The sequence below is a fragment of the Dendrobates tinctorius genome, unplaced genomic scaffold (assembly GCF_039654945.1).
Source record: "Dendrobates tinctorius isolate UK_male_01 unplaced genomic scaffold, ASM3965494v1 ptg000125l, whole genome shotgun sequence".
NCBI classification, from domain to species: domain Eukaryota; kingdom Metazoa; phylum Chordata; class Amphibia; order Anura; family Dendrobatidae; genus Dendrobates; species Dendrobates tinctorius.
The window spans coordinates 19,849,592-19,872,744 of NW_027361793.1; the positions used below are offsets into that span (position 1 = coordinate 19,849,592).

Below are 23,153 nucleotides of genomic sequence, written 5' to 3' on the forward strand. Positions count from 1 at the left end.
AGGCCCAGCGGTTTTCCAACCGACATAGGACCATTGGTCCCCAATTTAAGGTTGGTGATATGGTGTGGTTATCATCAAAAAATATTGCTATGAAGGTGGCTTCTCCTAAGTTTAAGCCTAGATTTATTGGACCTTACAAGATTTTGGAGATTATTAATCCGGTCTCTTTTCGTTTGGCTCTTCCTGTCACATTTAAAATCCATAATGTGTTCCATAAATCTTTGTTGAAGAGGTTTGTTGAACCTGTTGTTCCGGGGGTTGCACCTCCAGACCCGGTATTGGTTGAAGGTAATGTGGAATATGAGGTAGAAAAAGTACTGGATTCCCGTATGGCTAGACGGAGACTCCAGTATTTGGTTAAGTGGAAGGGTTATGGTCAGGAGGATAATTCCTGGGTCTCTGCCTCTGATATTCATGCCAAAAGATTGGTGCGTGCCTTTCATCGGGCTCACCCTGATCGCCCTGGTGGCGTGGTTGAGGGTTCGGTGACCCCTCCTCAAGGGGGAGGTACTGTTGTGAGTTCATTTTCCCCTTCACTACTGAGGCCCGAGGAACTCCCTCTTCTGGTGAAGTAAGGTAGTGAGCCTGATTGTCAAACACCTGGGGCTGATTCTCACAATACATACATACATACATACATACATACATACATAGTACATACTACATACTACATACATACAACATACATACAACATGCTACAGACATACAAAATACATACTACATACATACTACATACAATACATTCATACAATACATACATATAGACATACAGGACATATAACAGAGTACATACTCACCATCACTTGTCACTTTGTTCCCCGAAGCCAGTGTCATCTGTGAGAAAAATTAGAAAATAACAAACAAGCAATATACTCCCTGATCCACAGAAATCCACGAGTGTCCCACGACGATCTGCTGCACAGCATCACTGAGAGGTTACTATCGTTCACTGGTCTCACTTTATTGCAAAAGCTGTGTGGGAACTTTCTCACACAGCAATGCCAAAAGTGAGACTAGGGATTATTTTTTTACAGTGGCGGAGGAATACAGTGTGGAAGGATACCTACCTCCCGTCATTGGATTCTTGGGGCCCCTAGAGAGCGGTCGCATCAGCTGATGCTGCTGTTCTCCACGGGAGATCGTCGTGGGACACTCATGGATTTTTGCGGATCAGGGAGTATATTGCTTGTTTGTTATTTTCTAATTTTTCTCACAGATGACACTGGCTTTGTGGAACAAAGTGACAAGTAATGGTGAGTATGTACTCTGTTATATGTACTGTGTGTCTATATGTATGTATTGTATGAATGTATTGTATGTAGTATGTATGTTGTGTTGTGAGTTCATTTTTCCCTCCACCAGTGAGGTCTGATGAACTCCCTCTTCTGGTGAAGGAAGGTAATGAGGCTGATTACCAAACAGCTGAGCAGGTAGATGATGGCTGGGTCACAGGAACTGATGACTGGATATAAGGCAGCCGACGCCCTGCTGCCTTGCCGGTGATTTTCCTGCTGGATTCTTGGAGACCAGTCTGATTTCTGCTTCTCAAAGCTAAGTTTTACTCTGCGTTTTGTACTCTTTGGTTCTGGTTTTGTTTGCCTTGTTTTTTGGAGTTCAGCCATCCCCGGCCAGGGGTGAGCTGAATTCCATTTTTGTCTCTGATCTGTTGATCTCTGGCTCTGTCTTCAGAATATACCTGAGTGCTGATATAGTCTTTTGAAGCCTAGCGACTTCAGGGCCTGTTTTTCCTATCAGTCTGTTGGTTCATTTTTGGATAGGGTTTTTGCGGATTGCAGACAGCAGCTCTACTATCCTGTCCTATTTAGTTAGCTTGGGCCCCATCATTTGCTCAACCTATCTTTCTATCTGTGTTAGTGTTTTTTCAACTTGCTTCGCAGTCATTATATGTTGGGGGCTGCCTATTGCTTTGGGGTCTGCTCTGGGGCAGTTTAGATTTCCCCTTTCTGTCTTTAGGCTAATTTAGTTCTCCGGCTGTGATCGAGGGGTCTAGGGCACCGTAGGAACCCCCCACGGCTACTGCTAGTTGTTGTGGATAGGTTCAGGGGTCTGCAATCCGATAGCTTCCAACTTCTCTGGTTTTCTGGACTTAGCTATTATTTTTGTTTTTTCCTCCTTCGGTGACTCATCTGTTGTGAGTTCATTTTCCCCTTCACTACTGAGGCCCGAGGAACTCCCTCTTCTGGTGAAGAAAGGTAGTGAGCCTGATTGTCAAACACCTGGGGCTGATGATGATGACTGGCTGAGTGGAGTTAATGACTGGATATAAGGCTGCCGACGCCCTTCTGGCCTGCGGGTGATTTCTCTGTGGACTTCTAGGAAACCAGTCTGATTCCTGCTCATCTAAAGCTAAGATTTCTGCTTTGCCTTTTTGCATTAGTGTTTTGTTTTCCTTGCTTTTCTGGATTCTGCCATTCCCTGCTGGGGTGAGCTGAATCTCCTTTTGCCTGTTGCTCTGTCTTCAGAATATTCCTGAGTACTGACATAGCTTTTTTGAAGCCTAGCGTCTTCAGGGCCTTTTTTACTGTCAGTTTTTTGGCTCTTATTTTCATAGGGTTTTTCACGGATTGCAGACAGCAGCCTTCCTGTCCTTTCCTATCTAAGCTAGCGTTGGCCCCATCTTTGCTCAGTCTGTCTTTCTGTCTGTGTTTTGTTCTTTCTTCTTGCTTCACCGTCATTATATGTGGGGGGCTGCCTTTTGCTTTGGGGTCTGCTCTGGGGCAGTTTAGATTTCCCTTTCTGTCTTTAGGCTATGTAGTCCTCCGGCTGTGATTGAGGGGCCTAGGGCATCGTAGGAGCCCCCCACGGCTACTGCTAGTTGTGTTGATAGGTTCAGGGGTCTGCAATCCGATAGCTGCCAACTTCTCTGGTTTTCTGGACTTAGCTAGCATTTCTATTTTTGCCTCCTACGGTGACTCAATCATAACACTCATCGATAACAATGTTGTATGTCTGTAGTATGTATGTTGTATGTCTGTAGCATGTTGTAAGTATGTTGTATGTATGTAGTATGCATTATGTATGTATGTTGTATGAATGTAGTATGTATGTAGTATGTATGTAGTATGCATGTATGTATGTTGTATGAATGTAGTATATATGTAGTATGTATGTAGTATGTAGTATGCATGTATGTATGTTGTATGAATGTAGTATATATGTAGTATGTATGCAGTATGTATGTATGTTGTATGAATGTTGTATATATGTAGTATGTACGTAGTATGTATGTAGTATTTTTTTTTTTTATTTTTTACATTCAACACATTAGCCGGATGATGGGACTACTAGTGTCCCATCATTGGCTAATGTGTCAATCACTGTCATTGTAGCAGGCATAGCCCGATGGGACTTGTAGTCCCATCGGACGATGCCTGCACACACACACAACCCCCGGCAGTCCCGCACAGACCCCCGGCAGTCCACATAGATCCCCGGCAGGCCCGCACAGACCCCCGGCAGGCCCGCACAGACCCCCGGCAGGCCCGCACAGACCCCCGGCAGCCTGCACAGACCCCCAGCAGGCCCGCACAGACCCCCGGCAGTCTGTACAGACCCCCGGCAGGCCCGTACAGACCCCCGGCAGGCCCGCACAGACCCCTGAGAGGCCCGCACACAAAGACACGCACAGTGTCCGATCACGCACCGCCCACACTCTTCCCCTCTCCCAAACAGGATGTGCAAGTACAGAAAGGGTTTTTTTTTTAATTCCGATATTTCTGTCCCATTGACTTGAATGGGACTTCCGGTATCGGAATCGGCGATACCCGATACTTTTTGGGTATCGGCCGATCCAATCCGATCCGATATTTCTCAATATCGGATGGTATCCTTCAACACTAGTCATGTATGCACACATCACACAAGCACAGCACACATCTTGCATGTCACACAAGTACTGTGCATACATCGTACACGTCATCCAAGCACAGCAAACACATCACACAAGCATGGAGCACAGATGTTGAGAACACAAACTGAATATACTTACAGTATACACTCACTGGCCACTTTATTAGGTACACCTGTCCAACTGTGTGTTAAGACTTAATTTCTAATCAGCCAATCACATGGCGGCAACTCAGTGCATTTAGGCATGTAGACATGGTCAAGACAATCTCCTGCAGTTCAAACCGAGCATCAGTATGGGGAAGAAAGGTGATTTGAGTGCCTTTGAACGTGGCATGATTGTTGGTGCCAGAAGGGCTGGTCTGAGAATTTCAGAAACTGCTGATCTACTGGGATTTTCACGCACAACCATCTCTAGGGTTTACAGAGAATGGTCCGAAAAAGAAAAAAAATCCAGTGAGCGGCAGTTCTGTGGCCGGAAATGCCATGTTGATGCCAGAGGTCAGAGGAGAATGGGCAGACTGGTTCGAGCTGATAGAAAGGCAACAGTGACTCAAATTGCCACCCGTTACAACCAAGGTAGGCAGAAGAGCATCTCTGAATGCACAGTGCGTCGAACTTTGAGGCAGATGGGCTACAGCAGCAGAAGACCACACTGGGTACCACTCCTCTCAGCTAAGAACAGGAAACTGAGGCTACAATTTGCACAAGCTCATCGAAATTGGACAGTAGAAGATTGGAAAAACGTTGCCTGGTCTGATGAGTCTCGATTTCTGCTGCGACATTCGGATGGTAGGGTCAGAATTTGGCGTAAACAACATGAAAGCATGGATCCATCCTGCCTTGTATCAACGGTTCAGGCTGGTGGTGGTGGTGTCATGGTGTGGGGAATTTTTTCTGGGCACTCTTTGGGCCCCTTGGTACCAATTGAGCATCGTTGCAACGCCACAGCCTACCTGAGTATTGTTGCTGACCATGTCCATCCCTTTATGACCACAATGTACCCAACATCTGATGGCTACTTTCAGCAGGATAATGCGCCATGTCATAAAGCTCGAATCATCTCAGATTGGTTTCTTGAACATGACAATGAGTTTACTGTACTCAAATGGCCTCCTCAGTCACCAGATCTCAATCCAATAGAGCATCTTTGGGATGTGGTGGAACGGGAGATTCGCATCAGGGATGTGCAGCCGACAAATCTGCGCCAACTGTGTGATGCCATCATGTCAATATGGTCCAAAATCTCTGAGGAATGCTTCCAGCACCTTGTTGAATCTCTGCCACGAAGAATTGAGGCAGTTCTGAAGGCAAAAGGGGGTCCAACCCCTTACTAGCATGGTGTACCTAATAAAGTGGCCAGTGAGTGTATATCAGACAAGCACAAACACAACATGTGGACAATTATGTCTGCACAAACTACTTCATAAACAAGTCAGTCACACTGCAGGTATTAATTTCCACTTTCAATGCTCATCAAAACCGGTCTCTAATTGGAAGTTCCAAAGCTCTGGCTGACAGTTCAGATCTGCTCTGAGAAACCATGATGCCCCTCACAGCCCCTGCAATAACATTATGCCCCTCACACAGTATGATGCCTCTACTGTACCCTCAATGCCCCCACAGTACCCTCAAACAGTATGATGCCCCTGTAGTTCCCCACACAGTATTATGTCCCCACAGCCACCTTAAAATATGATGACCCCATAATCACACACAGTATGCCCATTATTCCCCACCAATCCCTCAAACAGAATTATGACCACACAGTACCCACACAGTATGATGCCTCTATAATTGGCCACAAAGTATGATGCCACCAAAGTCCCCCACTCATTATAATGCCTCCACACAGTGGAGTTCCCCACACAGTATTATGTCACAACAGCCCCCATAAAATATGATGCCCCAACAACCCCCACACAGTGTGAAGTCCATGATACCCCCACAGTCTCTCACACAGTATGATTCACCCACAGCCCCACTGAAACAGACCACAGTAAAATGCTCTTGATGCCTCCAGGCACTACATATACACTGGCACTTGTAGGACCTTTTCAGGCTCTAGCTAGGCAGTATGGTAAAGAAAAGACATCTCAGCCAGCTCTTTTCCTCACCATTCTATTCAACCTTAGGATTGTTCTATGCAACTATCTTTTAATTGAGGGCACAGGCAATGCAAGTATATGCCTAGCTTCGTCCCTTTCTCAGGCTGTTGGTTCAGATCTATATTAGGGGTTGAGACATTGCTGCTGTTCCTGTATTTGTACTGTAATAATAAAGTTGCTCATTCTCGGAAGTTGCAGCCACCTTCCTTCAATCAGTCTTTTGGCCACTGAAGGCACAAATTATACAAATAAAATTTACATTTATCTTTAGAGAAAATTCATCAGTTAATGCTTCGCAAGACTCAAATGGTGATGTGTGACATATACCTTTTCAGTGCATCAGTACAAGAAGAAATGGCAATTTCATGATTGAATCAACAGTTTATAGTCCTCCTCATTGTAGATTATAATAGATTGTGCTCATATGAAGTAATCAGACATATCCCATAATAAGTGATCCTACTTTTATTTTACAGAATTCTGGTTGACAATTTATCGCAGCTAACGGGCAATCCAAAGGAAACAAGAATGAGAAAGCAGCGATCCACATCAGATTATGACTACACCAAATATCATACAATGGAAGAAGTAAGATAACCCTTTACTAAATGGTTGTACCATGATCCTAACAAAACAACCGTAGCAAGAGCAACTTAGGGCCCCGCCACACATAGCGACTCACCAGCGATTTAGTAAAGCCCCCGTCACACATAGCGATCTCGTTAGCGAGATCGCTGCTGAGTCACAAGTTTTGTGATGCTACAGCGATCTCACCAATGAGATCGCTGTGTGTGACACTGACCAGCGACCGGCCCCCCTGCCGGGTATTGCTGATTGTCCTGGAATAGCCAGGAAATTTTTTTGATCGCTGGTCTCCCGCTGGCCAGCACGCATCGCTGCGGGAGAACAGCGATCAGCGCGCTTGTAACTAAGGTAAATGCAGGGATTCTAAGCACCGGGCGGTGCTTAGAAACCCGATGTGTACCTTAGCTACCAGCGCGCTGATGCAGGGAGCTGGTAACCAAGGTACACATCGGGTTTCTAAGTGACGCACGCCCCTTAGAAACCCGATGTGTACCTTAGTTACCAGCTCCCTGCACCAGCGCGCTGGTAACTAAAGTACAGTACACAGCGACGCTGCGTGCTCGGCGTCGCTGGTGCTGATCGCTGGTGAAGCTGTCTGTTTGACAGCTCACCAGCGATCATGTAGCGACTCACCAGCGATCCTGACATGTTGATATCGTTGTCGGGATCCCTGATGAGTCACTATGTGTGACGGGGCCCTTATATTCAAATAAGAAATACATTTACTTACATTTTTTAATAGGTGAACATTTGTTACAAATGTAATACAATAGGTAATCTTTTCTGCCATGAGTTAACCTCTTCCTTTGTTCTAAGAGCCAGAAAAACAGGTTTCCATCACATTGCAATATGAGAACTTGTTCACAGGACAAGTTGTAGTTTAAAAAAAAAACCTCATTCTCTTTTTTTCTCTTTAAAAGTTCCAAGTGGAGTAAAATGTTGAAAAAAATTCAATTTTGCCATTGTTTTGGGGGTTTTGTTTTGAGATTTCATGAAAGAATGTTTTTTCAGGTCATTACTATAAGGTCTGCTTCACAAGTGCTGGTGATTCCTGTACAGGAAAAATCAGTACCAGTGTGATCTGTGGTCCGTGTGCCATCCGTGTCTACATATGTGACATCCGTGTGCATTGTCGGACTAGGGTGCCAAGGGCCCACCAGTAACCAACTTTGGGGCCCCACTTTTCAGTTGCATACATATGTGACATTATCCTCAATCACAATTTTATATAACAATGAGCAGGGTAGATTGATAAATGAATAAGAGGATGTCTTTATTTGTACAGAGTGACTCAAGTATATTGTGCCAAGTGCTGCTCATGGTGGAAGGTGGTGGACCACTCCTGCACAGGGGCCCACCAGAGGATTCTACGGTTCTCCTGTGGGTCAGTAAAAGCCTGTCCGTGTGATAGCCATGTGTCCATCTGCTGTCAGTGTGACATGTATGGAATGAAACGCAGCATGGAAATGAAAGAGTTTTATGTATTAAAGATGTTCAATGATAGAGATAGTGATGAGGAACTAGACAGACAGACAGACAGACAGATAGATAGGAGTCCAAAAGAATCAGAGGCAGCACACCATTCATGATGAAAAATGGAGCTATTTAATCAGCTCCAAGTGGTTACATATCGGTCCTAACAATACGAACCTTTCTCAAGTCCGTATTGTTAGGACCAAAACGTCACCACTTGGGGCTAATTAAATAGCTCCATTTTTCATCATGAATGGTGTGCTGCCTCTAATTCTTTTGGACTCCTATTATTGAGGTTTGGTATTTGCCTTGGGGGCCTTTAACCGCTTTTCTCTTTTTCTTCTTTTTTTGTGCTGCTTTATTTTTCTTATTTTTTAGATAGATAGATAGATAGATAGATAGATAAAATGTCAGTGTGCTATATAATCTGTGCTTTGTGTCTTTAAAAAAAAATAATAATAGTGATGAGTGAACATGCTGGAATAAGGTGTTATCCGAGCATACTCCGATGCTAACAGAGTGACTTTGACACGCTTGAGATATGTGTTGTAGCCCCACGGTTGCATGTCTCACAGCTGTTCGACAGCCACAACATATTCAGGGATTGCGTCAATGACATCACTGCTCTCACGTTCAGCTAATTGACTCTTGGTCTCCTTATGCCACTGCTCAGCTATGCATCTAGATGTGGCTGAATTGGGCTTTTCGTGGGACAAATAGATTATCGGTGGACAGGTGATTTATACTGTGGTTTATTATTTTTAATTTTAAATTAATAAATGGGTAAAAAAGGTTAGGGAGTGTTTAGTTCAAATAAAGGACTTTACTCCTATCTCTGTGTTTATTACATTTGACTATGGGGTTAGTAATGGGTGCGTCTGGTAGACAGCTCTCCTTTACTAACCTCTGGGCTTGATGTCATATGACAATAGAAAGCTGATATCAACCCCACAAATATTACCCCACTTGCCATGGCAACAGGGCAAGTGGTAGGAGCAAGGCTAAATACCAGATTTGGCGCTTCTTATTGATGCACTATTTCTGCGGTGGCTGAGGGCTGATATTCTTAGTCTGGAAGGGGGCCACTATCCATGGCCTCTTCCCAGGCTATTAATATCACCCCACAGCTGTTTAGCTTTTGCTGGTTAATAATTATAGGGGGACCCTACAACTTTTTTTCTGGGCTCCCCCTGTAAATTAACCAGTAAATTCTAACCAAACAGCTGTGATCCTGGGAGCTTTGAGGGTTATTGTCCCCTTTCCCAGATTATCAACATCGGCCCCCAGCAGTCGGCTTTCCCTCTGCTGGTTATAAAAATTACTGGGGATCCCAAGCTGTTTTGTTTTAGTTTATTTATTTGTACATGATGTACAAACACAGTGCTGAATACAGCTCTCATCAGCACACTAAAGAGGTCTCTACTGTTTGACTTATTCACAAGCACATGCACTTTATATGTACAAACTTTAACTGCCATCTCCTGGTAAGATTAAATAAGCTATGAATTGCTATTTTTTGGGGAGTTATAAATAGAGATAAGAGCATTAAGAAACTGGAAGCATGCAGCACATTTTTTTTGTTTGTTTTTTTTCATTACACTATATGGTAAAATAAATGGTGTTGTTAAAAACCGCAACTTGTCTGTCAAAATACAAGCCTTCATATGTTATTGGAAAAAGAAAATAATTATTGTTCTTGAAAGAAGGGAAGAAATAAAAAAATTAAATCACAAAACTAAAAATTGCCCTGGTCATGAAATGGTTAAATCTTCAACTATTTATGAATGCTTTCCAGTGGTGTCACTTTATCATTCTTTAGGCAGGTGTGTTGGAGACATTCTATTTTGGCAATTCCTAATATACAGTGGAGTCTATATATCCCTGCTAAAATGCCAGGATTTTGTCATAAAAAACCTCATACAAGATGAATAATTTCAGAACTTTTCCACCTTTAATGACCCCTGTAATCTGTAATTGTAATCTTTACAATTCAATTTAAAAATATTCTGAAATCTTTTAGGGTGAAAAAAGAAAAATAAAGAATTGAAATAATACTGTATGTTTGCATAACTATGCACACCCTTAAACTAATACTTGTTTGCTGTAGTCTTTGACTCGATGGCTGCATTCAGCCACTTGGGTAGGCATCTATCAGCATGGCACATCTAGAATTGGCAATCTTTGCCCACTATTCCTTGTGGTAGCGCTCCTAATCTGTCAGATTGTGACAACATTTCCTGTTTACAGCGCCTTCTTCAGGTCAATCCACAGATTTTTAATTGGATTCAGGTCTGGACTCTGGCTGCGCCATTCCAAATCCTTGATCTTCTTCTAGCAAAGCCATTCTTTTGATGATTTCTTTATAGTTATTGTCATGCTAAAAGGTAATATTCATTTTAATTTTCAGCTTTTTTGCAAAGGCCTGAAGGTTTTGAAGCAAAATTGACTGATACCTGTAACTGTTCATAATTGCCTCCACCTTCACTAAAGCCCCCGTTATAGCTGATGAAGAACAGACCCAAAGCATAATACCGCCTCCACCATGCTTCCCTGTGGAAATGGTGTTCTTTTTGTGATGCTCAAAGTTGTCATTCCACCAAACATACCTATTGGAATTATGGTCAAAAAGTTCAATCTTGGTTTCATCAGATCATAACACACAATTTCCCACATTCTTTTGCAGACTTGATGTAGGTTTTAGCAAAACATAGCCGGGCATAGATTTTTTTCTTTTAAAAAAAAAAGGCTTTAATCTTGCCATTCTACCTCACAGGCAAGACATATAGAGATTGTTGTCACATGCATAATACAACATAATACAATTTGTAGATTGTAAGCTTGCGAGCAGGGACCTCACTCCTAATGTCATTGTTTGAATTGTCTTAACTTGTATTGAATTTATTGTCTGTACATGTCCCCGCTTAATTGTAAAGTGCTGCGGAATATGTTGGCGCTATATAAATAAAAATTATTATAATTATTATTATTATTACAACCAGTTCTTTTCCAGAAATTCCTGCAGCTCCTTTAATATTTCTGTAGGCCTTTTGGCAGCCTGCCCAGTCCAATATTCTTGTTTATCCATTAATTTTCTGGGGGGATGTCCAGTTCTAGGTAATGTCACTGTTGTGTAATTACTACCTGGAATGATGGTGCCTTGGCAGCTCTCTTTCGGAAGGGTTTGTCAGAAACCATAAAAGATACTATGGTGGGATTTCCTGTTCCCTCTGGTCTTGACGATTCTATGTCATTAGCCATTCAGGTTGATCGGCGTTGACGTGAACGCAAAACTGTACGAGAGGTGTTGCCACCTGTTGAACAAATGTCTGAACCTATGCTATGTGATAGAGTTTTGTCTAGGGTGCAACGTCAGGAGTTCAGAAGGCGTAATAAGCTGTGTTTTTTCTGTGGAGATGCCTCTCATATGATTTCTGTCTGCCCTAAACGAGAGAAATGTTTTGCACACACATTTGCTGTGGGTGGTGTTCAACCTAAGTTTCTTCGTGCAATTACTCTGATCTGCTCCCTGTCCACATTTTCCACTAAGGCTTTTGTGGATTCGGGAGCAGCTCTGAACCTGATGGACTTTTCCCAAGGGTCGACTTTTCAATTTATCTGTACCCGAGCACGAGGCTATGCAATCCTATATTAAGCAGTCGTTGGAGAAGGGTCATATTAGACCATCCTCTTCACCCTTAGGTGCTGTTTTTTTTTTTGTGGCCAAGAAAGATGGTTCATTAATGCCTTGTATTGACTATCGTTCCCTCAACAAAATTACTGTTAAATATCAGTATCCGTTACCCCTGATTTCTGATCTATTCTCCAGAGTTAAAGGGGCTTGCTGGTTTACCAAGCTTGACCTCAGGGGGGCGTATAATCTTATTCACATTAAGCAGGGGGATGAATGGAAGACGGCATTTAATACTCAGGAGGGACATTTTGAGTACCTGTTGATGCCTTTTGGGCTCACTAATGCCCCTTCTGTCTTCCACTGCTTCATGAATGATATTTTCCGAGATTTTGTGGATACATTTTTGATCATCTATCTGAATGATATTTTGATCTTTTCCAAGGATTGGGACTCTCATGTGGAACATGTTCGGACTGTGTTCCGGATTTTGAGGGAGAATTCCCTGTATGTCAAGGGATCGAAATGCCTTTTTGGTGTACAGAGGATTTCATTTTTGGGATTTATTTTGTCTCCGTCAACTATTGAAATGGACCCGGCCAAGGTACAGGCCATTTATGATTGGGTTCAGCCCACTTCTTTGAAGGCCCTCCAGAAGTTTTTGGGTTTTGCTAATTTTTATCATAAATTTATAGCTAATTTTTCTGGTATTGCCAAACCATTGACTGATTTGACTAAGAAGGGTGCTGATGTGCTGAATTGGTCTCCGGAGGCTGTTTCTTCCTTTCAGGAGCTGAAGCGAAGGTTCACTTCTGCCCCGGTTTTGCGGCAACCTGATGTCTCACTCCCGTTTCAGGTAGAGGTGGACGCTTCTGAGATTGGTGCAGGAGCTGTTTTGTCCCAAAAAGATCCTGTAACATCTAAAATGAATCCCTGTGCTATCTTTTCCCGAAAGTTTCCCCATCCGAACGTAACTATGATGTGGGGAATCGGGAACTGTTAGCCATGAAATGGGCATTTGAGGAGTGGAGACATTGGTTGGAGGGAGCTAAACATCAAGTCGTGGTCCTTACTGACCACAAGAATTTGATTTACCTGGAGTCGGCCAAACGCTTGAATCCTAGACAGGCTAGGTGGGCCTTGTTTTTCCACACGTTTTGATTTTGTGGTCTCTTTTCTTCCGGGCACTAAGAATCTCAAGGCAGACGCCCTCTCTAGGAGTTTCTTTGCTGATTCTCCTATTGTGACCAAGCTACCATCTTAGGTGAGGGGGTAGTTCTTTCTGCCATCTCGCCCGATTTCAGACATGCTCTGGAAGAGTTTCAGGAGAACAAACCTGAGTATTGTCCCATTGGAAAATTGTATGTTCCTGACCAGTGGAGGAAGAGAGTGATGTCTGAGGTTCATTGCTCCGCATTGGCTGGTCATCCAGGTATTTTTGGTACTAGAGATTTGGCGAGTTGGTCTTTTTGGTGGCCCGCCTTGTCTCGTGATGTCAGGAATTTTGTGCAGTCCTGTAGGACTTGCTCCCGGTCTAAACCTTGTTCTCGCTCTAGTGGGTTGTTGATGCCTTTGCCGGTGCCCAGGAGGCCATGGACCCATATTTCAATGGATTTTATCTCTGATATGCCTGTCTCTCAGAGAATGACTGTTATTTGGGTGATTTGTGATAGATTCTCTAAGATGGTCCATCTTGTACCACTCCCTAAATTGCCATCTTCCTCAGAGTTGGTGCCCTTGTTTTTGCAACAGGTGGTTCGCTTGCACGGGATTCCTGAGAACATTGTATCTGACAGAGGAGTTCAGTTTGTTTCTAGATTTTGGAGGACTTTCTGTTCCAAGCTGGGAATTCAGTTGTCCTTCTCCTCTGCGTTTCACCCTCAGACCAGTGGGCAGACCGAGAGAACAAACCAGACTTTGGAGTCGTATTTGAGATGTTTTATTTCTGTTGATCAGGATGATTGGGTTTCATTTTTGCCCTTGACCGAATTTGCTTTAAATAATAGAGCTAGTTCTGCCACTTTAATGTCACCTTTTTTTGTAACTTTGGGTTTCATCCTCGATTCTCTTCAGGGCAGGTGGAGTCTTCTGCCTGCCCAGGTGTTGACACTGTGGTGGAGAGAATGCACCAGATCTGGGACCAAGTGGTGGATAAGTTGTCTCTCTCCCAGGAAAAGGCCCAGCGGTTTTCCAACCGGCATAGGACCATTGGTCCCCGGTTTAAGGTGGGTGATATGGTTTGGTTGTCATCAAAGAATATCTCTATGAAGGTGGCTTCTCCAAAGTTTAAACCTAGATTTATTGGACCTTACAAGATTTTGGAAATTCTTAATCCGGTCTCTTTTTGATTGGCTCTTCCTGTTACATTCAAGATCTATAACGTGTTTCATAAGTCTCTGTTAAAGAGGTTTGTTGAGCCAGTAGTTCCTGTGGTGGCACCCCCTGACCCTGTATTGGTTGAAGGTAATGTGGAATATGAGGTTAAGAAAATACTGGATTCTTGTCTGGTTAGACGGAGACTCCAGTATTTGGTTAAATGGAAAGGTTATGGCCAGGAGGATAATTCTTGGGTCCCTGCATCCGATATTCATGCCGAAAGATTGGTTCGTGCTTTTCATTGGGCCCATCCTGGTCGCCCTGGTGGCGTGGATGAGGGTTCGGTGAACCCTCCTCAAGGGGGAGGTACTGTTGTGAGTTCATTTTCCACTTCACCTTTGATGTCTGATGAACTCCCTCTGCTGGTGAAGAGAGGTAGTGAAATTGATTGGGATGGGAAGAACCTGTCATCTGAACAGGCGGAGTGTGATTGGACATCTGGAATTTCTGAGTGGATATAAGGCAGCCGATGCCCTGCAGGGTTTGCTGGTGATCCTTTCTGCTCTGAGCTCTGGCATCCAGTTTCAGTTCCTGTCTACTAAAAGCTAAGTTTTTGCCCTGCTATTATTCCATGAGATTTTGTCTGGTTTCCTTAGTGTTTGTATTCAGCCAGTCCTGGTTGGGCATGGCTGAATTCCATTTTTGTCTCTGATCAGTTGATCTCTTTGCTCTGTTTTTAGAATGTACCTGAGTGCTGATATAGTGATTTTGAAGTCTAGCGACTTCAGGGCCTTTTTTCCTATCAGACGGTTGGGACATTTTTGTAGGGTTTTTTAGGGATTGCAGCCAGCATCTTTTCTTTCCTGTCCTATCTAGTTAGTTGGGCCCCATCGTTTGCTCAGCCTGTCTTTCTGTCTGTGTTTGTGTTTTCATCTGTTTTTCACCGACAATACATGTTGGGGGCTGTCTATTGCTTTGGGGTCTGCTCTGGGGCAGTTTAGATTTCCCCTTTCTTTCTTTAGGCTTATGTAGTTCTCCGGCTGTGACGAGGGGTGTAGGGCACCGTAGGAACCCTCCACGGCTACTGTTAGTTGTGGTGAATAGGATCAGGGGTTCAATCCGATAGCTACCTACCTCTCTGGTTTTCTGGACTTAGCTTGTATTTTTGTTTTCTCCTCCTCCGGTGACTCATTCATAACATTAACCCCTGACGTGCAGCTCAAAAACTTGCACTGGGATCATGACAACATGTAGCGAGATCGCTGTTGCATCACAAAATCGGTGATGCATTAGTGATCTTGCTAGCGATCTTGCTATGTGAGACGGGGCCTTTAGTTTCACAGGTCAGGCTCAAGCTCATTGTTTTCAGTCATTAGTCAGTTAATTTGATGGTTAACTATGCAAAAACATATGTTCACCAAAAGTTCAATAATTATATTAAAGCCGGGGTCAGACTTGCGGGAAACTCGCACGTCAATACCCGGCACTGTCGCTGGCACTTGGAGCGGAGTGTTCAGCTGCATGTATGAGCGCTCTGGTCCGAGTGCCGGTGGCAGTGCCGGGTATTGACGTGCGAGACTCATGCGAGTTTCTCGCAAGTCTGACCCCGGCCTAATAGTAATATTTTGTCCTAACATCTAGTAAAACTGAAGATGATAGAAGTTAGATTTTATATTAGGACCAACCTTTAAATAATGAATAGGCCTGGACTCGTAGGTGAAGCCCAAATTATGCTGTGTTACCAGATCACTGTGTTTCTCTGTCATTAGATTGATCCAGTCGTAAATCTGGAAGTAAAGAAACAATAAATGTTACCTGTATCAGAAAAAGGTGTTTTTCCCACTGATTATAAACTTTTTCTTGTATCTGTTACATTTCAGTAGCTCAAATCCATCAACTTTGGTGCACATCCCAATGTGAATTCAAAGTAATCGGTGGTTGCCTTTTTTTATAAAGGGATTGTCTCCTTTACCTTTAATTTTTCAATGTGTTGGGGGTCAAGATTTTTATTGGCTGTTACTGCAGACTATGTTCACAAAGGAATCATGTCAGGACTTTTTCTTGCATTAATGTCACCCATAATCTGAACATTTTCATTTGAAAAACAAACTGAAATTATTTTGAGGGGGAGGCTGGGTGGGAAATAAAAAAGCAAAATAAAAATAATGTCGCTTAAGTGTGAACACCTTCTTATAAGATGTGGTTGTGTTCAGAATTTGCAAAATCACATTTGCACTCACATTAAATAGTAGTCAGTACACAGCTGCCATCATAAAAATTGATCCTGATGAACTCCATGTAATGTTTAGGTGTTCTAGTCAGATTTTTCTGACATTTTCTTAGTTGCATTTTAAGCAAAAGTCATGGTCTTTAAACTGCTTACAACACAGCAAAGGAATATACATATACCATGGAACACTGTGGTGAAGATGGTCATAAAGAAGTGGCTGAAATTGGGCACAACAGTGACATTACCTAGAACTGGACATCCCCCCAGAAAATTAATGGATAAACAAGAATATTGGACTGGGCAGGCTGCCAAAAGGCCTACAGAAATATTAAAGGAGCTGCAGGAATTTCTGGAAAAGAACTGGTTGTAATAATAATAATAATTATAATAATTATCGGATTGCAGACCCCTGATCCTATTCACCACAACTAACAGTAGCCGTGGAGGGTTCCTACGGTGCCCTACACCCCTCGTCACAGCCGGAGAACTACATAAGCCTAAAGAAAGAAAGGGGAAATCTAAACTGCCCCAGAGCAGACCCCAAAGCAATAGACAGCCCCCAACATGTATTGTCGGTGAAAAACAGATGAAAACACAAACACAGACAGAAAGACAGGCTGAGCAAACGATGGGGCCCAACTAACTAGATAGGACAGGAAAGAAAAGATGCTGGCTGCAATCCCTAAAAAACCCTACAAAAATGTCCCAACCGTCTGATAGGAAAAAAGGCCCTGAAGTCGCTAGACTTCAAAATCACTATATCAGCACTCAGGTACATTCTAAAAACAGAGCAAAGAGATCAACTGATCAGAGACAAAAATGGAATTCAGCCATGCCCAACCAGGACTGGCTGAATACAAACACTAAGGAAACCAGACAAAATCTCATGGAATAATAGCAGGGCAAAAACTTAGCTTTTAGTAGACAGGAACTGAAACTGGATGCCAGAGCTCAGAGCAGAAAGGATCACCAGCAAACCCTGCAGGGCATCGGCTGCCTTATATCCACTCAGAAATTCCAGATGTCCAATCACACTCCGCCTGTTCAGATGACAGGTTCTTCCCATCCCAATCAATTTCACTACCTCTCTTCACCAGCAGAGGGAGTTCATCAGACATCAAAGGTGAAGTGGAAAATGAACTCACAACAGTACCTCCCCCTTGAGGAGGGTTCACCGAACCCTCATCCACGCCACCAGGGCGACCAGGATGGGCCCAATGAAAAGCACGAACCAATCTTTCGGCATGAATATCGGATGCAGGGACCCAAGAATTATCCTCCTGGCCATAACCTTTCCATTTAACCAAATACTGGAGTCTCCGTCTAACCAGACAAGAATCCAGTATTTTCTTAACCTCATATTCCACATTACCTTCAACCAATACAGGGTCAGGGGGTGCCACCACAGGAACTACTGGCTCAACAAACCTCTTTAACAGAGACTTATGAAACACGTTATAGATCTTGAATGTAACAGGAAGAGCCAATCAAAAAGAGACCGGATTAAGAATTTCCAAAATCTTGTAAGGTCCAATAAATCTAGGTTTAAACTTTGGAGAAGCCACCTTCATAGAGATATTCTTTGATGACAACCAAACCATATCACCCACCTTAAACCGGGGACCAATGGTCCTATGCCGGTTGGAAAACCGCTGGGCCTTTTCCTGGGAGAGAGACAACTTATCCACCACTTGGTCCCAGATCTGGTGCATTCTCTCCACCACAGTGTCAACACCTGGGCAGGCAGAAGACTCCACCTGCCCTGAAGAGAATCGAGGATGAAACCCAAAGTTACAAAAAAAGGTGACATTAAAGTGGCAGAACTAGCTCTATTATTTAAAGCAAATTCGGTCAAGGGCAAAAATGAAACCCAATCATCCTGATCAGCAGAAATAAAACATCTCAAATACGACTCCAAAGTCTGGTTTGTTCTCTCGGTCTGCCCACTGGTCTGAGGGTGAAACGCAGAGGAGAAGGACAACTGAATTCCCAGCTTGGAACAGAAAGTCCTCCAAAATCTAGAAACAAACTGAACTCCTCTGTCAGATACAATGTTCTCAGGAATCCCGTGCAAGCGAACCACCTGTTGCAAAAACAAGGGCACCAACTCTGAGGAAGATGGCAATTTAGGGAGTGGTACAAGATGGACCATCTTAGAGAATCTATCACAAATCACCCAAATAACAGTCATTCTCTGAGAGACAGGCATATCAGAGATAAAATCCATTGAAATATGGGTCCATGGCCTCCTGGGCACCGGCAAAGGCATCAACAACCCACTAGAGCGAGAACAAGGTTTAGACCGGGAGCAAGTCCCACAGGACTGCACAAAATTCCTGACATCACGAGACAAGGCGGGCCACCAAAAAGACCAACTCGCCAAATCTCTAGTACCAAAAATACCTGGATGACCAGCCAATGCGGAGCAATGAACCTCAGACATCACTCTCTTCCTCCACTGGTCAGGAACATACAATTTTCCAATGGGACAATGCTCAGGTTTGTCCTCCTGAAACTCTTCCAGAGCATGTCTGAAATCGGGCGAGATGGCAGAAAGAACTACCCCCTCACCTAAGATGGTAGCTTGGTCACAATAGGAGAATCAGCAAAGAAACTCCTAGAGAGGGCGTCTGCCTTGAGATTCTTAGTGCCCGGAAGAAAAGAGACCACAAAATCAAAACGTGTGGAAAAACAAGGCCCACCTAGCCTGTCTAGGATTCAAGCGTTTGGCCGACTCCAGGTAAATCAAATTCTTGTGGTCAGTAAGGACCACGACTTGATGTTTAGCTCCCTCCAACCAATGTCTCCACTCCTCAAATGCCCATTTCATGGCTAACAGTTCCCGATTCCCCACATCATAGTTACGTTCGGATGGGGAAACTTTCGGGAAAAGATAGCACAGGGATTCATTTTAGATGTTACAGGATCTTTTTGGGACAAAACAGCTCCTGCACCAATCTCAGAAGCGTCCACCTCTACCTGAAACGGGAGTGAGACATCAGGTTGCCGCAAAACCGGGGCAGAAGTGAACCTTCGCTTCAGCTCCTGAAAGGAAGAAACAGCCTCCGGAGACCAATTCAGCACATCAGCACCCTTCTTAGTCAAATCAGTCAATGGTTTGGCAATACCAGAAAAATTAGCTATAAATTTATGATAAAAATTAGCAAAACCCAAAAACTTCTGGAGGGCCTTCAAAGAAGTGGGCTGAACCCAATCATAAATGGCCTGTACCTTGGCCGGGTCCATTTCAATAGTTGACGGAGACAAAATAAATCCCAAAAATGAAATCCTCTGTACACCAAAAAGGCATTTCGATCCCTTGACATACAGGGAATTCTCCCTCAAAATCCGGAACACAGTCCGAACATGTTCCACATGAGAGTCCCAATCCTTGGAAAAGATCAAAATATCATTCAGATAGATGATCAAAAATGTATCCACAAAATCTCGGAAAATATCATTCATGAAGCAGTGGAAGACAGAAGGGGCATTAGTGAGCCCAAAAGGCATCAACAGGTACTCAAAATGTCCCTCCTGAGTATTAAATGCCGTCTTCCATTCATCCCCCTGCTTAATGTGAATAAGATTATACACCCCCCTGAGGTCAAGCTTGGTAAACCAGCAAGCCCCTTTAACTCTGGAGAATAGATCAGAAATCAGGGGTAACGGATACTGATATTTAACAGTAATTTTGTTGAGGGAACGATAGTCAATACAAGGCATTAATGAACCATCTTTCTTGGCCACAAAAAAAAAAACAGCACCTAAGGGTGAAGAGGATGGTCTAATATGACCCTTCTCCAACGACTGCTTAATATAGGATTGCATAGCCTCGTGCTCGGGTACAGATAAATTGAAAAGTCGACCCTTGGGAAAAGTCCATCAGGTTCAGTGCTGCTCCCGAATCCACAAAAGCCTTAGTGGAAAATGTGGACAGGGAGCAGATCAGAGTAATTGCACGAAGAAACTTAGGTTGAACACCACCCACAGCAAATGTGTGTGCAAAACATTTCTCTCGTTTAGGGCAGACAGAAATCATATGAGAGGCATCTCCACAGAAAAAACACAGCTTATTACGCCTTCTGAACTCCTGACGTTGCACCCTAGACAAAACTCTGTCACATAGCATAGGTTCAGACATTTGTTCAACAGGTGGCAACACCTCTCGTACAGTTTTGCGTTCACGTCAACGCTGATCAACCTGAATGGCTAATGACATAGAATCGTCAAGACCAGAGGGAACAGGAAATCCCACCATAGTATCTTTTATGGTTTCTGACAAACCCTTCCGAAAGAGAGCTGCCAAGGCACCATCATTCCAGGTAGTAAGGACCGCCCACTTTTGGAATTTTTGACAGTACAACTCTGCAGAATCCTGACCCTGACTCAATGACAACAGGGCCTTTTCAGCCTGATCAATAGCATTAGGTTCATCAAACAACAACCCCAAGGCCAGAAAAAATACGTTCACATCCGTCAGAATAGGATCATCAGGTTTCAAAGAAAACTCCCAATCCTAGGGAATGCCACGCAGCAAAGAGATGACAATTTTAACCTGCTGCGCGGAGCTCCCCGATGAGTTAGGCTTCAAGGCAAAAAATAATTTAGAATTATTCTTAAAATTCAGAATTTTAGACAGATCCCCAAAAAACACATCAGGAGTAGGGATCTTTGGTTCAGCAGCATGTGAATGAGCAAGATAGGTGGAAATTCCCCGCACTTCAGCAGTAAGCTGCTCCACACGATCAGACAATTGCTTAATCTCCATTGAGAAAAAATTCCTCCTACGGCCTCAGAGAAATAGAGGGAAAAATATACACAAAAAAAAATTCTGACACTTTTTTTTTTACAATTCTTTCCTGTTATTGAGTACCCTAGAATCTGCGGTATGGCTGGTGATTCTGTTATGAATGAGTCACCGGAGGAGAAAACAAAAATACAAGCTAAGTCCAGAAAACAGGAGAGGTTGGTAGCTATCGGATTGCAGACCCCTGATCCTATTCACCACAACTAACAGTAGCCATGGGGGGTTCCTACGGTGCCCTAGACCCCTCATCACAGCCGGAGAACTACATAAGCCTAAAGAAAGAATGGGGAAATCTAAACTTCCCCAGAGCAGACCCCAAAGCAATAGACAGCCCCCAACATGTATTGTCGGTGAAAAACAGATGAAAACACAAACACAGACAGAAAGACAGGCTGAGCAAACGATGGGGCCCAACTAACTAGATAGGACAGGACAGAGAAGATGCTGGCTGCAATCCGTAAAAAACCCTACAAAAATGTCCCAACCGTCTGATGGGAAAAAAGGCCCTGAAGTCGCTAGACTTCAAAATCACTATATCAGCACTCAGGTATATTCTGAAAACAGAGCAAAGAGATCAACTGATCAGAGACAAAAATGGAATTCAGCCATGCCCAACCAGGACTGGCTGAATACAAACACTAAGGAAACCAGACAAAATCTCATGGAATAATAGCAGGGCAAAAACTTAGCTTTTAGTAGACAGGAACTAAAACTGGATGCCAGAGCTCAGAGCAGAAGGGATCACCAGCAAACCCTGCAGGGCGTCGGCTGCCTTATATCCACTCAGAAATTCCAGATGTCCAATCACACTCCGCCTGTTCAGATGACAGGTTCTTCCCATCCCAATCAATTTCACTACCTCTCTTCACCAGCAGAGGGAGTTCATCAGACATCAAAGGTGAAGGGGAAAATGAACTCACAACAGGTTTAATGTCTGGAGGTCAGTGCAGGTTTTGACCTGCACACCTGGGGTTAATGATTGTGGCCTCTCTATGGTTCTGGAAGAGCTTCTTAAACCCCTGGGAAGCTCCAATCCCTGTCAGTTATACTTTTGCCTTTGGCCGAGTGTGGTGACCTCTGTGTGCCTGTTCGTTGTTATAGCTTGTTTACATGGTTCTGACCCAGTTCTGTTCCCCGTTGTGAGTTTGCCTGTTGATTCTGTACTTCGCTACCCTCCCTGTGTATGACTCATTGCCTGTGATCTGACTACTCTCTGCTCACCCCTCTTGTACCTTGCAGCTATGTCTGTGTATGACTCATTGGCTATGTCCTGACTATCCTCACTGTCTATGCCCCTTGGTAACTTTGTCTCAGTTACCCTGCTAGGAGTTCTCGTGCAGCTCCTAGCTCTCTGGAGTTTAGACCATGCCCCCAGCAGTCACGTGCTTCAGGTTCTGCTGTTCTGAAGTACGCACCTACTCAGCTGCTGCCCACTCCACAGGTATCTGTACACAAGTACAGTGCGGTGTTCCTGACATTATAACTGACCGTGAACTTTTTTTTTCTCTCCTCACTTCTGCAGCATGGACCCAATGCATGCCTTATCTGAGCAGGTGAAATGCTTGACTCAGTCGCTGCAGAAGCTAAGTTTGGAACACCAAGCTCTGGCCCAATCCCAGCCTCAGGTTGCGGACTCGGTTCAGGGGGTGCTTTCTGCAGGCTTTCAGCAGGTGGGGAATAGAGATGTCATTTTAGTCCCACCTGAATCCCTGGTTAAATTGCCAGATAACAAAGATGAATTCAGAGCATTTAAGGAGGGCTGTAAGCTCTTTTTTTGTTTGAGACCCTGCTCCTCTGGGGATGAGAAACAGAGGGTGGGGGTGGTTATGTCCCTGCTTAGGGGGTCCCCACAAGCCTGGGCATTTTCACTTTCCTCTTCTGCCCCTGAGAGAATGTTTGTGGATGCGTTTTTTTGAAGCCTTAGGGCTTATTTATGATGAGCCTGATAGAGTGCGTTTGGCTGAGGACAAGGTGATGAGTGTCTGTCAGGGGGAGCACTCGGCCGAGTGGTTCTGTACTGAATTCAGACGTTGGGCAGCCGAGATTTCTTGGAGTGATGCCACCCTTTGGGGGCTGTTCCGTAAAGGCCTGTGTGAACGTCTGAAGGATGCCCTGGCACTCCATCCTCCACCTGACTC

General features: G+C 43.9%; 1 protein-coding gene across 1 annotated transcript in view; it reads left to right on the top strand.

Annotated features, from left to right (window-relative positions):
• CPO (carboxypeptidase O) overlaps positions 1 to 23,153 on the top strand; it is a 341,601-nt gene that overhangs the window by 258,067 nt on the left and 60,381 nt on the right. Inside the window, exons 5-6 of the mRNA XM_073541921.1 lie at positions 6,453 to 6,564; positions 10,306 to 10,323. Coding sequence (XP_073398022.1) covers positions 6,453 to 6,564; positions 10,306 to 10,323 — 130 coding nt within the window. The remainder of the gene's footprint in view (positions 1 to 6,452; positions 6,565 to 10,305; positions 10,324 to 23,153) is intronic.